Source organism: Vanacampus margaritifer, chromosome 1, assembly GCF_051991255.1.
Source record: "Vanacampus margaritifer isolate UIUO_Vmar chromosome 1, RoL_Vmar_1.0, whole genome shotgun sequence".
Lineage (NCBI taxonomy): Eukaryota > Metazoa > Chordata > Actinopteri > Syngnathiformes > Syngnathidae > Vanacampus > Vanacampus margaritifer.
In genome coordinates, this window is record NC_135432.1 from 56,236,967 (window position 1) to 56,256,756 (window position 19,790).

The 19,790-nt window shown below is 37.5% G+C and overlaps 1 protein-coding gene across 1 annotated transcript; it reads left to right on the forward strand.

Moving 5' to 3' along the window:
• The first annotated feature begins 498 nt into the window (after positions 1-498).
• Positions 499-19,588, forward strand: prkcha (protein kinase C, eta, a). Its single transcript, XM_077555642.1, has 14 exons — positions 499-1,166; positions 8,622-8,685; positions 9,420-9,573; positions 9,649-9,683; positions 9,763-9,836; positions 10,941-11,070; positions 11,158-11,294; positions 11,394-11,522; positions 11,603-11,776; positions 13,529-13,683; positions 15,298-15,436; positions 15,951-16,139; positions 18,754-18,900; positions 18,986-19,588. The coding sequence occupies exons 1-14, from the start codon at positions 813-815 to the stop codon at positions 19,133-19,135; spliced, it is 2,031 nt and encodes a 676-aa protein (XP_077411768.1). The 5' UTR covers positions 499-812; the 3' UTR covers positions 19,136-19,588.
• Positions 19,589-19,790: the final 202 nt, after the last annotated feature.

Below are 19,790 nucleotides of genomic sequence, written 5' to 3' on the forward strand. Positions count from 1 at the left end.
AAAAAATTGTATCTGTAATAAAAATTTGTACCTGTAAAAAAAAAAAATGGGTATGTGTAAAAAAAAAATTGTATCTGTAAAAACAAATTTGTACCTGTAAGAGTCATGATTTGTACCTGTACAAAAAAAAAATTGTACCTGTACTGAAAGTGTAAATTTGTATCTGTAAAAGTTGTGATTTGTACTTGTAGAAATGACAACTTGTAGTCAAAGAAGTCGCCACTAGGAGTCACAAGTGTTTTTTCTGCTGCTTTCCAGTGACGTGGGTTTTGCACCAAATGTACCGCGACGTTTTGGTCGTCGTCGTAATCCTGCCTTCCATAGCCGCTAGATGGCGGTGTATGATTTTGGGACAGGTGAGGCAGTTTTTTTTTCCATCCCTCGTTTCACCCCCTGTTTGGTCGCCGTAGTAATCCTGCCTTCCATAGCCGCTAGATGGCGGTGTATGACTTTCGGACAGGTGAGGCAGTTTTTTTCTCCATCCCTCGTTTCACCCCCACCGTGCCACGTGACTAGAATGGCACGTTCTCGGCAACCCTACACAGGCCGGGCAGGTGTTTCTTTGGCAAAGTTATGCGGAACTTGTAAGTCCCGGTCGGTGTGTGGCTCTTGTGGCTTCCTTTTGTGTTCAAGACTCGAAGGAAGAGGAAGGCGGATGTCAAGTGTTAAAACGAGCAGAAGAACTACAACAAGTGCACTCAACATGAACACGGCGGTGGCGTCCTCTTGTTCGTCTCGATCCCGCCTTTGATAACTTCTGTTGATTTCATTTTTTTCCCTTGTGACTTTTTAAGCGTCTCTAGTGGCAAGGCATGAAGTTTTACGGCCACATCCAGCTCCGAATCGGGGAAGCCGTGGACCTGAAACCGACCAATTTATACCGGCGTCACTCGTTGATTTTCCTGAAGAACGCCCCGGCAAACATAGACCCGTACATTGTCCTAAAGGTGGACGACACCAAAATGGGTCAAACTCACACCAAGCAGAAAACCAACTCGCCGACCTACAACGAGGACTTCAACTTCTCCGTAAGGGACGCAGAACACGTCGAATTGACCGTCTTCAACGACACCCCCATTGGATACGACGACTTTGTGGCGAACTGCACCATCCGATTTGTGGACCTCATGAGGACCGCCAACACGGGCGAGTCTTTCGAGGGATGGGTGAGTACATGTACAATGCCCTAAAATCACCTGCTGCATATTGCTATTAATATTCATGTATTTTTTACAGACAAAATGAAGGGTAGACGTAGCATTAGTGAGGATATTTTTGGGGGAGCAGTTTCCTTGTCTCCTCGTCAAATTTGCAGCCCTTTACTTTAAGTCCTGTATTCATGGTTCATATTAACACCTGGGCGTTATTATAGTTTGATTAAATTCTTGTAATTTTTGCCAAAATCTGGCATTTCCTTTGAAGTGTGATAACTTAGTCATTTATGAATATTTTTTTCACTTTCAACCGCTCAAAATGGTCACTGGCATCAGACCTATCTATTCATATATAGTTTAAAAAAGAAGAAGTTGTTTTTAATGCCCTCTATGGACAATAATAGCAGTATTATGCTAACAGCAAAATTAACTATGCTGTATAAAGGAAAAAATAAAGGTCTAATTTGAATATTTCATATGACATATTTAGAGGCTTGAATAAGTCCATAAGTCATAACAATATAATTTTCTTATGCATGCCCAGTTTTTCACAATGGCATTTTTCTGAATAGCACAAAACTCTTGTAATTTTGGCAAAATCAGGCATTTCCTTTGAAGTGAGATAACTTAGTCATTTATGAATATTTTTTCACTTTCAACCGCTCAAAATGTTCACTGGCATCAGACCTATCTATTCATATATAGTTAATATTTTATTCAATTTTTTTAATGTCCCCTATGGACAATAATAGCAGTATTATGCTAATAGAAAGACTAACTATGCTGTATACATATATATATATATATATATATATATATATATAAAATAAAAGACTAATTTGAATATTTCATATGGGATAGTTAGAGGCTCAAACAAGGTCATAAGTCATTAGTGAGGATATTTTTGGGGGAGCAGTTTCCTTGTCCCCTCATCAAATTTGCAGCCCTTTACTTTAAGTCCTGTATTCATGGTTCATATTAACAATGGCGCACAGGGTGCTATTTAATTATAACTTTTCCTCCATTTTACCTCAAGAGACCAGCCCACAATTTAGAGGGAACAGCCCATTATTTAGTTAGTTGTTATTATTATTATTATTTTAATTTGTCTTTAGAATGATATGTTTGATTCTTGCTGGCAATGTCAATTTTATCCATTGTTTTCTCACCATAACCAAGCAAACAACATGGCTGGGCTGGGCTGGGCAAACTTGGTCCTCGAAGGCTGGAGTCCTGCAGGTTTGGGATGTTTCCCTTCTCCAACACAGCTGATATATGATCAGCTTGTCAGCAAGCTCTGCATAAGCATGATAAACGATCCTGTTGATTGCAATCAGCTTGTGTTGGAAGAGGAAAACCTCAAAAACCTGCAGGACTTCGGCCTTCGAGGACCAAGTTCGTCCACCCTAGGAGATGCACAGATTGACACATACAGTATAAAAGGAAAACAATACTGTGTAAAAGTTACAGTCATGACTTGAGGTGTTATTTTCGTCAGTATTTTAATATGGTACACAAACACATGAAGCATTTTTTTAAATAAAATTAACCCCAAAAAATATATGTACACATTGTCTACAGTGTACGAAAAACTGTATGCAAAAAAAGGTAGCTGTGTTGTCATAAAGTGAGTCTATTATTTTCAATTAAGATACATTCATTTAATTATTAACTGATCAACAGAGGCAAATGACATGAATTTGGCTCAAAGCACAGTAACTGTTTGCTCCCAAATACTTCTGAAGTCACATGTTACATTTTGGTGCATATGTGACTTGAAGGAAAATATTACTCAATGACTTCTAAATTAAATATGGAAGTTATATTAAAGTGTGAATATATATATATATATATTTTTTTTTTAATGTTAAAAACTATGCTTTTCACCATGCCTATGACTGAGATATTTCAAAGTTTTTAGCCCCAAAGTATTGGTGGAGTTTTATTTATTCATTTTAGTCATCTCTAAAATTGAAACGTTTATTTCCGTACTTTGTAGGTGTCTTTAGTTCTTTTGAGTTTTTTTTGTTTTAAAATATTGTACTTTTAATTATGTAAAGCAGACTGAGTTTCCTTGTGTACGACGTGCTATAGCTGCCTGCTTTAAATTTGTTTTAAATATCTCCACTTTCAGTTCATTACTCTCAAGTTAAGTTAAATGATGCACCTTTACTGACATGTTTCACATTCATAATATTAAATCCATATTGAGTTTTATAAGATTGTTAGACTCTCGCTGTCTACACTCAGGTCTCCAGTAGGTATCGCTTCACACTTATCGAGCTGTTTTCTACAATTCAACATAGGTGGAGGATTATTATTGTCAATCATATTATTATCATCATTCACAAGCAAACAAACAGGAAAACATGCAATGGATTATCAGTAATAATGAATTTCAAGTGGAATGGATTAGAATTGGATAACAAAACATGACAAGGCCTCTCGCTATCTACATTAGTATTGAAATGAAGGAAATCAATTGATTTCTGATCATATAAGTAATTAATTACAGTCCATCCGTCACGTTATTTTCCTCAATGCTGCTTGTAGTTGGCTTGTAGTTTCAACTGCAAGCATGGTCGCAGTCGACGACGCAGAGAAAACAACGTTTTCGACATGATTAAGTGGAATAGATTGGATAATGACTCACGAGAAGCGTGGATGACCTTACACTTGGAAGTAAAGCGAAACCAACAGATTTATGATTATATTTACATGAATAACGAGGCTATGTGCCTGAATATTTAGTTCATTTCGCTTTCTCTATACTATATATTTAAGGTTTTTGTTTTTTATCTTTTTGGTAAAAAAATAAATAAATAAATAATTAACAAATATTTATAAATATATATATCTCAATCATCACGTGGCATTCTGGTGCCAAAAAACTGTTGAAATGAGTTGAGGAGTTTCATTTGTGTAAAAGTAATGCTTTGCCAATGCTTTCCTGTGTCGCAAAAAAAAAAAAATATTTTTTTTTGTCGGCACTGATCCCTTCCTTCTTCATCACCTCCACATAAACCACAGATAGATCTGTGAATGTCACCTTCAAACCTACTGGAACCCACAATGGTTGTGGGGGAGGGGAGAGGTGTCAGTGCTCTATGAGCAGTTAACACATTTCAACACCATTCAAGAAGATGCATTAAGTCTGTCCGGCCTCACAAAGATCGCATAATAGTAAAATACATTGAAGATACAGTAAATAGTACTTTGTATATTGCTAACATAATGCAGGAGTTCAAGTTTAAAAGCCTCTGATAAGGAGCATATATGGTCATTTGGGGACCCAAAGCAAACCCAGTCATGGTGCCTTCCACATCTGTGTCCTGCAGCGATTTTCATTAATATTTATAAGACATGGGTGCACATTGCAAGATTCTCGTGAACTTTGCGCACTCACTCCACATTGCCGTCTCTTTACTGTGTGTCCAGATTTTATGCACACCCTGTACAGGGAGACTACCAAGTTCTTGAATGTAAGTCTCATAGCTGTTTTACTTCTGTTCTTTGAGGATATTTATTGTGTAGATAGGAGAGTCTCTTTTTGAACGCTGTGTCGTATTGACCAAAAATAAGACTGCCTGGAGTTTCATATACGGTAGTTCCACTTACTATAATCTAATGTCATAGTCTTCTTCAGGCATCAAACTAGAGACCAAACCAACAGCACATCCTCTGCACCTCAAACACCTTTCATAGGTTAACCATTATGTGGTTTTTTTTCTTATTCAGGAAATGCACATACATGCAGGAGGACAAAAAGTGAGCTAGTTTTTAAAGAAGTCAAACAAAAAATTAAAAAATAATTATTGTAATTACATTATAAATAATTTAATAATAATTTAAATCAATTAAAGTGGCAATATGGAACTTTCCCCTCCCCAAAAAAATAACTTTACAATAAGCTTTTTATTTGACCATTTATGACTGAAATGCCTTCTAATGAGTAGATTAACACCTTAGCTGCTCACAATGGATACTCCTGCAAGCCGCTGGCCAATAGTTTTCAGACTGGATTCGGGTTAGAATTTCCCGTGCCCTGTCTGCGGATGTGGCGTAATGTGCGTGGTGTGTATGTGAAGAACGTTATGTGCGGTTTCATTTTTCGTCAGCAGGTGGCAGTAGCGATTAAAAATTAAATTTTCTACATTCAGTAGCTTTAAAAAAGAAAAAAAAAAAGTTAGCCGTATCTAGAGGTGTGCTGAAAATATTGATACATAAAGAAAAATACTGTATTCATATTCTTGTTCTGAGTGTCAATACTCCTCCCTGGCACTAGGGGGCCCAGCACCGCCAGCGACTTACATGCGAAGGAAGCATCTGATTGGGGAAAGTTAATGAGAGAAATGGCCAGCAAGATTTTTGAAGCACCATCTCTCAATTTATTATTCTGATGATGTTCCAATCTCTAAGCAAACTTTGTTATTGAAGAAATATACACATTCTACTTTGAGTATATAGATGTTAAGGCCATACTGTATATTATTGTACTGTATCGGTTGTGTAAAATTGTATTTTATCATATTGATGTTCATATCGTATCGCTAGGTTCACAAAGATACCCAGCCCTACGTGTCTTGAGCAACTGTGATGTCATTTTCAGTCGACAAGTGACAAAATGGCCGCCCCGAGATGTAGAAAAATGGGTGGATTTAGCTGCTTAACTCATAATCCACAAACACAATATTAATCAGAATGCTGTGAGGCCACACAAAACATATTGTCAAAAACATTTTTAGGTTGACTTCCCCTTTAAGATGAAAATGTTAACTAACAATGATAGACAGGCATTTAACAACACGGATCTCTCTCTCCTCGCCTGCCATCTTTTCTCGCCTCTTATACATTCTTTTTCATGATTAGCCTTTCAGGGCATCCCATTGATGTGCTCATGTTGCACACACAACATGAAGCACTTCTATTTAGGGCAGGAAAACAAAATATGTGCTCATATTCAAGTTGTTATCAGCATGACATTTAGACCTGACTTTTTCCATTGCCGCCCACTTGATGCTTCATGGCACCTCAATGGGGTCAATGCTGCTTACTCAACTGAAACGGCCCTTTGCTTCTTATGAAAAAAAGAGCCCCAAACTTCCTCCTTTGTGATGCTGATTAAGATGTTAAGCAAAAAATGTTCAACTGCAAACGAATGTGTCACTATTCTCCAGAGAGTGGGTGTAACTTTTCTTTCTTTTTTTAAAGCAAACAGAGACACCACTTAAGGCCCAGCTAGCAAAAAATGCCAACACATTAACTATAAGGTCTAGAAGTATTTGATGGTTTGTTGCTAATTTCCCAGTAGAGTTGAATTAAACCAGTTAAGATGTTATTTAAGTGTCGACAAATTATTTAAAAATAGATGCTGAAGATGAGTCTCAAAAAGTCCCTTCCCATCAAGTGTGAAATTGCACAACCAAGTTCTACCGTAAGCCTTTTTTGAGCTGACTACTTTCCAAAGAAAATATCAATAAAGGAGTTATTCTGAATTTGCCAGCCTTGTATAGGACTGCAGAGCCATTTTCAAGACATTCCCACAGTTCAGCCACAGGACTATTAGCATTTGCTCACAGTGTTGTTAGCGCTAGCAGCTTACACCTGCAAAAACTGAACTTCTCGCCAAAGTTATTGATGATGGGACTGGGAAGGCTTTATTTGTGTCCAGTGGAGAGTGAAATACAACTTGAATTTGTCATGATGGGGGATCACTTAAGCGCTGCCTGAGGGTCGGGGTGGCACGAGGAGTGATTGATTTGCACGAGACTGGAAAAGCATGCCACAGACATTTTATTACGACACTTACTGTTAGTGTTTTTAAAGTGGAGAAAATTTGTGTGATATGTCTCAGTTTTCTCTAAGCCTTAAAAGTATTTCGACAGTTGACATAATGTTAAATGGAAAATGTTTACTGCTTTTTCTTTTTTTTGGTTCTTATTTGCCTTCATTTTATTTTTTATTATATATATATACGTGTATATATATATATACGTGTATATATGTATATATATATATACGTGTATATATGTATATATATATATACGTGTATATATGTATATATATATATACGTGTATATATGTATATATATATATACGTGTATATATATATATATACGTGTATATATGTATATATATATATACGTGTATATATGTATATATATATATACGTGTATATATGTATATATATATATATACGTGTATATATGTATATATATATATATACGTGTATATATGTATATATATATATACGTGTATATATGTATATATATATATACGTGTATATATGTATATATATATATACGTGTATATATGTATATATATATATACGTGTATATATGTATATATATATATACGTGTATATATGTATATATATATATACGTGTATATATGTATATATATATATACGTGTATATATGTGTATATATATATATACGTGTATATATGTATATATATATATACGTGTATATATATATATACGTGTATATATGTATATATATATATACGTGTATATATATATATACGTGTATATATATATATATACGTGTATATATATATATATATACGTGTATATATATATATATATACGTGTATATATATATATATACGTGTATATATATATATATACGTGTATATATATATATATATACGTGTATATATATATATATATACGTGTATATATATATATATATACGTGTATATATATATATATATATACGTGTATATATATATATATATATACGTGTATATATATATATATATACGTGTATATATATATATATATACGTGTATATATGTATATATATATATACGTATATATATATATATATGTGTGTATATACATATGTATATATATATATATGTATATATATATATACGTATATATATATATATATATATATATATATATATACGTATATATATATATATATGTGTGTATATACATATGTATATATATATATACGTATATATATATATACATATATATGTGTGTATATACATATGTATATATATATATATACGTATATATATACATACATATAAATAAATGAAAAATCACAGTCCTTATAGTTCTGTTTGTGAGTATAGTATTCCTGGAGCTTGATGCATTAGTGAGACATCCCTCACAGCTGAGCAACAGCCCTCCACAACCAGCACAACCTGCCTGACCTGCTTTATTGTCTCTCTCAAGGGTTTTAAATTCCTATTACATTATCTACTTACAGGAACCACACACTGTTTCAGGGAATCAACTAAACATTTATCACACTTTCGTAACCTAGTTTTTACAGTGTATGCTCTTGATGTCCTCAGAAACATTCAAACATACCTTACACATCACACATTGATTTGATTTGTTATTTACTTGCATTACATTTCTTGCTATGCCTCAGTGCAAAGATAAAGTGTTGTGGTCTAGTTCTGAATTGCTGTTTCCACACAAATTGTTTGTATCTCTGTGTGCAGAAGGACTTGGAGCCTGAAGGCAAAATTTACATCCACATTAAGCTTAATGGATCCTTCATAGATGGTAAGGTCACTTCAATACATTATATCTAACAAAAATGTTATGGTTTGACTGACTCATTTGGTTGTTTACACACACAAAAAAAAATCAATCAGCATTTTCTAAATAATACGCAGCTAGTCCTTAAGTATTGATTATAATCCACTCATTGACATAATTTTGCTACAGTATGCTACTCTGCACTCCCCGAAGACAGTGTTTACAACCTTAATTCAGACAAGGCACATATTTTACTTGTTTTATTAAGAAGATCTCACAGCACGCCACCAAACTTAAATCTCATAAAAAGTATACCTGTACAACGAAAATGATGATGATGCGCAAAGCTCTTCTGTTGTCCAATTTGATTGGACACAGATGAATGCACAGGTTAATTGTACCTTCTGCCATCTAGTGGAAAGCTTGTCACTATATGTTATATATAGTATTTATTTATTATATATAAAATATTTATAGTTAATAAATGATCATTTGGGGAGCAAATGGGTGAAATTGGATAATTTACTATGGCACAGGTTAGGAATCATTGCCTTAGTATGCTCTGTTTAATAATAGACTTGACGAGACATACTGTATACACAAATTTGACAATGGGAATTTTAGCGTGACTCGACTTGTTTGGTAAGTATCAAAAGGGCATCATTCTTAACAAAGATGCACATGAATTTTTAGCTCACGCGGTGATATGAACTTCTCTCCTTGTTTGTCAATTGATTGTGTGTTTGTCTTGTTTACAGAAGAAGCCATTGTGCCGGAGAAACGCCATAAAACGTTTTCCAGGAAGCGTCAGGGGGCCGTGAGACGGAAAGTCCACCAGGTCAACGGGCACAAGTTCATGTCCACTTTCCTTCGCCAGCCAACCTTCTGTTTTCACTGTAAAGAGTTTATCTGGTGAGCATGTCGGTTAAGCACAATTCACCGCTGCCTGCGTAAACCTTCATTTGTTTTTATTGTTTTTTGTTCCAGGGGTGTTTTTGGAAAACAGGGCTACCAGTGTCAAGGTGACCTTATGTTCTTATCCTCTTTACAGATGAGCTTTGCTTCAGATTTTGACTTATTTTTGTTTCTCTTTCCCTGAAGTGTGTACATGTGTTGTTCACAAGCGCTGCCACCAACAAGTTGTCACTGTGTGTCACCGCATGAAGGGGTCACAGGTACCATCACTCCCTTGGCACCTGATTTAAACCCCATTTACTGCAACTATTCAAAATGTACTTTATTACCTCTGAGTAAATTTTAAACGGGGAGTCTGCCCAAAAAATTCCTTACAGTAATATGCTTTATACAGCCCCATTATTATTATTATTATTATTATTATTATTATTATTATTATTATTATTATTATTATTATCATTATTATTATTATCATTATTATTATTATTATTATTATTAATAATAATAATAATAATAATAATAATAATAATGTTCATGGAATACGATTTAAGCAGCAAAATCCACCTGTTTTTATCCATCTCAGGGGGGCGGCCATTTTGTCACTTGCTGTTGACTGAAAATGACATCAGTGCTCACTCAGATAAAGACCAATCAAAACTACCACATGGCCAAACTTCGAAAACAGGTGATTGGTCGTTACTTGAGCCCCGAGCAACCATGATGTCATTTTAAATGGTTAATTGACTTATTGAGCCATTTTCAGCAGTAAAAAGTTCATATTTTGTCCAGATTTAATATGATAACGTCATTATTTTTTTTTTACAATTAATACCTTTTAAAAATGAAATTTTCTACTAGCTGTAGACAGAAGATGACATCGCCTGTGCTGAGGAAATATGTAACGACCAATCACTGCGCACCTGTTTTTCTGCGTTTGGTCAGCAAACTGAGCCATGATTGGTCATTTATCTGTTTCCTCAGCACCACTGATGTCATCTTCAATTAACAGCAAATGGCAAAATTTGTTTTTAAAGGTATTAATTGTTCATGAAAAATTATTAAGTTAATGACATTAATTATATATTAAATCTTATCTTCTTACTGTTGAAAATAGGTCAATGAGACAAGTATCCTTTTAAGTCGAGAGCAAGTGGCAAAATGGCCGCCCCCTTAAATGGGTGGATTTTGCTACTCATATCCCACAAACCCAATTATTCGTTGAAATGCCAAGTTTAGACTAATAGGGCCACATACAACATATTTTTGGCTTGCCTTCCCCTTTAAAGTTTAAAATTTAGAAGTTGTGTTTTTAAAGCAGAACGACGGAAGCAACTCTTAAACATCACAGTGTGTCACCTTTGCAGTTAGTAAGCCCTGGCTTCAGTATCAACGTCCCTCACCAGTTCACCCCGCACAACTACAAGTCACCCACTTTCTGTAACCACTGTGGATCGCTGCTGTGGGGGTTTGTCCGGCAGGGCCTACACTGCAAAGGTAAGATAAGATGCCCATATTCAGGATTTAGGCAGTAGTCTCTCACTCAACTATAGTGTCATTTTCTCTTCTGTGATTTCTTTCCAGTCTGTAAACTAAATGTTCACATTCGATGCAAAAACAACGTTGCGCAGAACTGTGGAGTCAACACTGTGGAACTGGCCAAAAAGCTAGAAGAGATGGGCCTTCAAACTGGAGAACTCTTTGAAACAAATATCCCAAGAGTATGAGCATTTTTTAAACTGGTCAAGTAAACTTAAACACTGCTTCGTTGTGGTTGTTATTCAACGTACTGGTTGTTCTTCTTCACTTTGCTTTTATAGGTCGTTTCAAAAAAAGCCAAGATTCCCTCTGAAAGGAGGACGAGTGAGAAACGTCAGCCAGAGATCCCTCAATTTGGCATCTCAGACTTCACATTTCTTCAAGTGCTGGGCAAGGGTAGTTTCGGAAAGGTGGGAAAGAGATGAGAGGGTGGATGTGTACAATAATGACTTGATGGCGTGCGTGACGTGCGTGCGTGTTCCATCTGCAGGTGATGCTTGCTAGATTCAACAACAGAGATCGGGTTTTCGCAGTCAAGGTGTTGAAAAAAGACATCATCTTGCAGGACGATGATGTGGAGTGTACCTTGACTGAAAAGAGAGTGCTGTCACTGGCCAGCTTACACCCGTACCTGACGCAACTCTACTGCTGCTTCCAGACTCTGGTCAGTGAAATTGCACGACACACACCTGCCTGTTTCCTGACATCTCTGACTTGCATTGCTGAACTTCATTGTAGATAGTTCCAGACTAAATTACACAGTAATTATGGAAGACAAAAAAAACAACGTTTGTTGGTATTTGTGTAGTTCAGGTTAATGACATCATTGCCCATAAAAATTGCTGCATTGATTGATTCGACACGTCCCCAGGGATTTTTTTGTTTTTTATATGAAAAACGAAGGTTTCCAAAAACTCTGGCACAAAGTGGAGGTTTGCGGATTTCTCCGGATCCTCGTTTGTGTGTGACTGCCGTAAACTGAGTTTTACATCATCGCCCTACACACGTCACTCACACACATACCTCAAGTCAAAAAAGCCAAGTGGAGCTTTTTTATTTATTTATTTTTTTGTATATATCCTCTTTGTTTTCCTCTATGCTCCGTTTATGATGTAGTCACTATTGTCTGTTTAAAAGTATATATTTTTAAATAAATAAAAAATGTCTCGTGTGCAATGACAGTCCGTGCTTGTGTGACGTAAGGTCGAAATGATGTCAAGAGTCGCGCAGTATTTGGCTATCTACTGCTGCATAGAAGCTTGGCATACATCTAAAAAGCTTAAAAAAACACATCTCCATTTTTGTGTGCATTTATGTGGATGTGTTTTTTCAAACAAATGAGGCAGTGTGGATGGATTTCTTTTTTTTTTTTTTACATAGGGACATATTTGGTTTTAAAAATACCCTGCTGTGTACAAGGACTTTTATTGTTCTAATTTTTGCAACATTGCACCACTACAGCTGTTTTTTTATTTTTTATTTTCACAGTCCAGTATGGCATTACATCATTTGTCCAGCAGGTGGCGGCAGTTTTCAACCTGTCCAAGTGGGTGTGAGGAGACTGTATACTCAGCTCTTTTTCCCAGCCTGGCAATCTTTATCTTCTTTAGGTGTTTGAGCCTCCACTGACCTATTTCACCCAGAATAGAGCAGCATTAAGACACACTCTGACGCTTTTCCCTTGAACCCATTCACAACAGCACTGTGCTGTAAAATGGCTTTTGTTTCACCATGTCATGTCAACGTTTGTGTTCAAGTAAACTTTGAAAGAAGTTAATGGACTGTACTTTGGGGAATAGATTATTTTGCTTACCACTAGAGGGAGTCCACACGACAAGTGGTCCTCAAATCACTGACAATCACTGCATGTCAATAAAAAAATAAAAAATAAACATTAAACATCATCAAAATATTACTCTACATTACTTATTGTAGCTGTTGAATGGTAAATACATGGACTGTGTCTTCAACATATTGCAGTTATAAACATGCTTTTGTGTTAGTCCTAAGCGTTATTAAATGTAGAAATGTAGACCAGTGAAAAGTTTTCAGCAGTGCACTCGCTTTGCTGCCTGTCCGACCAGCTGACGAAGCTTGACAGGCAGTCCTGTGAATCACATCCTCCAGCAGTCTTTTTGTCCCCTTGCTTTTATTTCTACATTACATACCGACCGCGACCTGTAATGAAAAAGAAAGATTTATGGATTTGATCAATATTTTCCTCACTCCACTAACTTCAACCCACATTTAGTTCTACCGCAATCTATTAGAGACGTGCGAAGTATATGAGGCGCAGCCATGCCCTTGAAGTGACCTTAGTCTCGTGTCTGATAACATGAGCTTTTCTCTAGGGCCAGTGTGTGTATATTTTTATGTGTATGTGTGCAAATAAATGTTATTTCCTCATCATGTACAGGACCGTCTCTTCTTTGTGATGGAGTTTGTAAACGGCGGGGATCTGATGTTCCACATTCAGAAGTCTAGAAAATTTGATGAGCCCCGGGCGTGTTTCTACACGGCGGAGATCACATCGGCTCTCATGTTCCTGCATAGCAAACACATCATCTATCGGTATGAATAACACATCTCACTTACTTTTTTCATACTCACTGTATATGTTTACCAATAATCTTAATTTTTTGTCAATAATATGTTCTGTGCAGCCCCACTAGTCTAAATATGGTATTCTGGTTGATATTGTGTTAGTGGAATATGAGTTAAGCAGCAAAATCCAGCCGTTTTTATCCATATTAGGCGGCGGCCATTTTGCCACTTACTATCGACTGAAGACGTCACAGTTGCTCAGGGCTGAGGCACCGACCAATCACAGATCACCTGTCTTCTGAAGCGGAGCTGTGATTGGTCGTTACTTGAGACCTGAGCAACTGTGATGCCATTTTCACTCGACAGCAAGTGGCAAAATTGCCGCCTTCTGATAAAAAGGGGGGGGGGGGGGTTTGCTGCTTAACTCATATTCCACTAACGCAATATTACCAGAATACCGTATTTAGACTTGTGGGGCTGCATATTATTGACCAAAATTCTTTTTTTTTACGTTAACTTCCCCTTTAAATATTCTATTTAAAAATAAAGCTCCAGGTCCTTATTTTAAATGATAATAAAAAAATATATATATATATCGATAGCAACTGATATAAAATGCCCGTCGACTGAAGAAGACATCAATGTTGCTCAGGTCTTAGGTAACGACCAATCACAGCTCACCTGTTTTCTGAAGCTGAGCTGTGATTGGTTGGTACCTGATACCTGAGCAACATTGATGTCATCTTCAGTCGACAGCAAGTAGGAAAATGCCCCCCCCCCTGAGATGCATAAAAACAGCAAGATTTTGCTTCATACAAATGTAATATTAATCAGAATGTCACAAAAGCATGTGAGGTCACGTATAACATATTATTGTCAAGAATGTTGACTTCCACTTTAAAGATTACTGTCATAGACACTATTGCCGCCACAATTGCTTTTTGCTGGAGTTCATCCAGTGTGTTTGGGTGCTTGTGTTCTCTGCCAGTCAGGAGGTCCGCAATGCTGAGTGCTTCATGTCAGTGCATGATGATAAAAGGGCATCATGTGGGCTAACTGTAAAACCTGAGTTATATTTAGCTGGCTAGTGTGACCTGTGTCGGCCATCAGTGCATGTTATGGCATGCTTGTTGTCTCCAGAGGACACTCAGAGGTTGCGTGCTACAACTAAAATAACACACATTAGGCCAGTATAAGAAGATCAGGGCATAATATGAGGTCCCTCTCAGACTGGCTGCTGCAGCTTCAGGTATTGTCATATAGGAAGTTACGTGCAGCAAAATCCTGATACAGTATATCAAGCTTTTTTAAAATCTAATAGTGCTTTAAGTTTTTTGTTTGGTCATTCTCCAACGACAGATAAGTAAATAGAATGTTACTTTCTCTTTTTACCTACATGGCCATCTGAATGAAGGCATCCCTCATATGACGGTGAGACAATCGGTCCTCAAATAATCATTCCCTTCCCCTTTGCAACCCCGCTACAGATTTTGATTAGTTGGATTTCTGTTGGATTTTGATCACTGACTCGCCTCCAGCCACCCACTCTTACACATTTATCAGTCTCCAGCATGAAGATGATAGTGTCACACAGCAAATACTGTGATTTTCAATTTCCAATCAATTTTTGCTGCCTTTCAGGGATCTGAAACTGGATAATGTTCTCCTTGACAAGGATGGCCACTGTAAACTAGCAGACTTCGGCATGTGCAAAGAAGGCATATCTGAAGACGTCGGAGCGAGAACTTTCTGCGGCACCCCTGATTACATTGCCCCTGAGGTCAGTTCAGACTTATCGAATGTTTTTAAAAGACAGCTAGGTATACATGGCTGATGGCTTCTTGGAACACTTACGAGTTGGTCTGGTCACATGCCGGGCCCTCCCCCTTCCCAGCACAGATGCGACTCTCTCATGACTAAAAGAAAGCCAGCTAACCTTGGGGTGGGGTCCAATTTTAAACAGTATTGTGGTTAATATCTACTTGGTAGAACTTTCCTTTACGTTAGCACATTTGGCCATCATAATGAGAGATTAAGGTCTTGCCTAATACCCTGAAATGGAGTGCATTTTTTAACATCACCTGAAACATGCAACTTTTATTAGATCTGACATGAAAAAATGACCAGGTGTAATGAAATGAAATGATTTTTTTCCCAAGTGCCTTCCAAAGGAGAGTTCTTTTTTTTTTTATGTTTTAGATATGGAGGCCGCCATGTTTCCATATATACAGTATGTAAGGCTCCCTTGGCCGTGATCATTGTTGTCTGCTGACGTGGCATTTTTTTCCCCACAGATCCTTCAGGAGATGGTTTATGGGGCCTCTGTTGATTGGTGGGCGCTCGGGGTGCTACTGTACGAGATGCTGCAGGGCCACGCGCCCTTTGAGGCTGAAAATGAAGACGACCTGTTTGAGGCTATTCTCAATGAAGAGATTGCTTATGCCCCGTGGCTCAGTGTCGAGTCAGTGGATATCCTCAAAGCTGTGAGTCTTTATTTACTGTTTATGTTCTCTAGAAGGCACATTGACTTCCAAGTGGATGCGAGTCACTTTCTGTCCTTGGCAGGCGTTATTAATCTGCTCTGATTGCATCTGTTGGACTAAGAAGTTTTTCCACGCTGAACTAATGGTAGAGAAAATCAATTTCTCACTTGGTTTGTGTTCTGCATTTCACAGGAAAAGACATTAGGCCTCGTGATCATTAACAAAAGGATCCATTTGCCACATTCCTGAGTAGCTCTGCTGAGCGGCAATCGAAATGGGCTTTGTTCTGCTTTGTTTGGTTTATTACGTGTCACGCTTCAGACTGTCTGGGACACTGACTGCAGAGTAGCGGGCAGGCGCACAAGCGCTCTGCCAACCAGCTGTTTGAACCAACTCTTACATAACTATATTAAGGCATGGTCCACTGCCCGGTCTCAGCTAACTGGCTATAAATACAACAACGTGGACATGTCCTGCTTTCATTGGCTGTGCTGCCTCCCTTACCCGTGTTGTTACTCCAACATGTTTGATGAATCACTACACTAAGCTCATTTGTGTCACATGTTACATAAAAAGTCCTTTAAGTACGAGTGGATTTTGAACGTGTCGCTTTATTTATACTGACAGTTGATCCGCCGTAAGCTTCTCGTTCAAACAGTTCCTGTTGTTCTATTGGATCTGTAAGGAGTACTGCCAATGTATACAAGATTGTCTTGTTGAATAATCTCACTCAATTCAAATAACTGCAAATTATTTTAATGACAAGCATAAAGATGCACTGTAGATATCAATACAGCATCTTCATGAATTCCAAAATCTAAATATGTCTTATTTATTTATTTATATTTGAAATTAGCAATTGCATTGATCTTTCTGCTGGCATGGACCGTTTGGCCACAAACATTACTGTACACATCTGACGTAGACGGGGGGACGGGGGGGGTGCGGCAACAAGTACCGTAGCCAAAAGTTTGTCATCTCATCTGTGGTCTCCAACTGAATTGACACTCAAACGGCCATAATGGTGGCACTGGTGGAGGCTTTTTAAACACATTTTTTTGACTTCGCGCTTTGATAATGAGACTAGCTAAATCTTTTCTCTTTCCTTCAGACATACTGTTTGTACAATTAAATTGAGTATGTCTATTATGAATGTTTAGTTTTCAACCATCATTGGTTATTATCTATAGGTTGACGAATGGCTCTACAAACAAAGCATCTGGTCACAACATTAGGTTCACCCAAGTAAACCCAGTGGTGGTCGCTCATTCGTCATCCCCACAACATTGGAATATTTCAGCATTTGGTCCTTATTGAACTGAATTTCAAGGGGACTGCAGCCTGTATCATATTCATTTAATAATGCGTTTTCTAATTGTGCTTTTAGTTTGGTGTCACGCTGAGAGATCCCAGTTACCTTCTAGATTAGTGGTGCAATGATTAATTGACAAATAATCAATTATCAAATAAATTGATCAGTGGCTTGTTTAGATACCCTTTTTGATTAAAAACTGGCCAAATACGCATTTACTGTTTGACAAACAATGATTTTTGCCAGTTTTCTGATACATTACGGACCAAACCTGTAGCTGAATCACAATTAATTTGTTCATTTTCTGCACTGTCAATTTGAAATAATATCCTTTTTATGTATATAATAAAGCGAATATTTTTCTTTTTATGATATTGATTATTAACATAATCCTTAGTTGCAACTTGTAGCCCTACTCTCTAGATACATGAGAGGGCATAGGAGCTCTCTATTTCAGGACACTGAAACCAACTGATTTGACAAGTCTTATTAATCTTTCTAGCGATTTGCTGTTTATCTCGGGGCTGTCACTGGGGAGTCAAAGGCTCATTCATTTTGTTGGCTTAGTCTGAATGTCATTGTCTGCCTTAAGATGTGCACCTTATCTCCAGCCAAGACAGCCTTCTGCAAAATACATTTGCTTGCTGAAGGCAAGTCAAAACAAAGTTGTCTCTCATTTCTGGCCACGCCCCTGAGCAGCTGTCAAACCTTGACCTGATTTACTGTTTTATTGTTTCTTTGTGTACAACACCAGGAAGCTGGGACGGTTACTGTTAAAACAAGCTGAACTTTTCTCAGCTGGTGCATTGTGGGCTGTGAGGAGAAAAAAAATAACGGGGTGTGTTTTTGTGAGTGGGGAGGGGAGGCCTTACTTACTGAATGTCATCTTGGACTGACTCCAGTTCGGCCATTACTAAAAATTGCTATATGGCCAGCTGAAATAGATGCACTATAGTTGAAGAGATGCTCTCTTGGAACGATTGCAATTTCATGTTCAATTTTCTTTATCCATCCATCCATCCATTTTCTTGACCGCTTTTCCTCACAAGGGTCGCGGGGGTGCTGGAGCCTATTCCAGCTGGCTTTGGGCAGTAGGCGGGGTACACCCTGAACTGGTTGCCAGCCAATCACAGGGCACACACAGAGACGAACAACCATTCTCACAATCACACCTATGGACAATTTGGAGTGTTCAATTAACCTGCCATGCATGTCTTTGGAATGTGGTTATGACATGCTTATAATCCTTTTGTAGGATGCCACTTTTTTATTTAAAATTCATATACATTTATGTATCCACAGTTCCTGACCAAAAACCCACTCCGGCGCCTCGGTTGTGTAGCATCAGAGGGCGGAGAAATCGCTGTGACCAGCCAAGCCTTTTTCAGAGACATTGACTGGGAGTTGCTGAATCATAGAGCCATAGAGCCACCTTTCAAGCCAAAGATAGTAGGCCACCTTCACGCGCATCCATCTCCATGAATACCAAGCAGACATAATACAATGTTTGTAATGATCCTGCTGTCTTTCTCAGAAAATGCCAGAAGACGTCAACAACTTTGACCCGGACTTTACGAGGGAAGAGCCCACCCTCACGCCGATCGATGACTCCCCCATGTCATCTATCAATCAGGAGGAGTTTAAAGACTTTTCATACACTTCACCCGCAATGCTGGAAAACTAAGACCTTACCGATTTACTAACGGGCATGCGTTCTCGATCTATGGCCGAGACAATTCTCAGTGGTAACGATACGACTCTGTTACATTCCCCACTGACATGAGAGTGTGAAAGGGAGCAAGGTCAGTCAGATATGGACACGCTGTCAAATGACTACAATGTGGCGTGATGGACTTGTACATATTTTTTTTTTCCTTTTTTTGAGGGGGCCAAATTGTATGTATGTATTTTTTCTACTGTTGGTACTTAATGTTGTGCTTCAGCAAATTGGGCATAGTTTTATTTTATTTTATTATTTTTTTTACTGGACAGCAATTCCCAGATTGGCATGTATTTCCTGTGACGAATACCATTCTGGGGAAAAAATACCCACCAAATCACTCCCACTCTGTAAATAAAAGTTAAATATTGTATTGAAGTTCTGTACTCAATAAAAACATTAAGCTATGACGTTAAAGGGAGACTGAGACAGTCAGTGTATGTGTGTTCATTGTTTTCTCTTATCAGTCACAGTCTGATGTCACCCATCCAAACTACGCATGTTGAGGATGATGCAACATTTCATTTGTGGTAAAGGTTCATGTGATTCTTGGTGACTACAATCTGTGAACTTTTTCAAATTTCGACATAACATTCTCTTGCTCATACAGGATGCATGC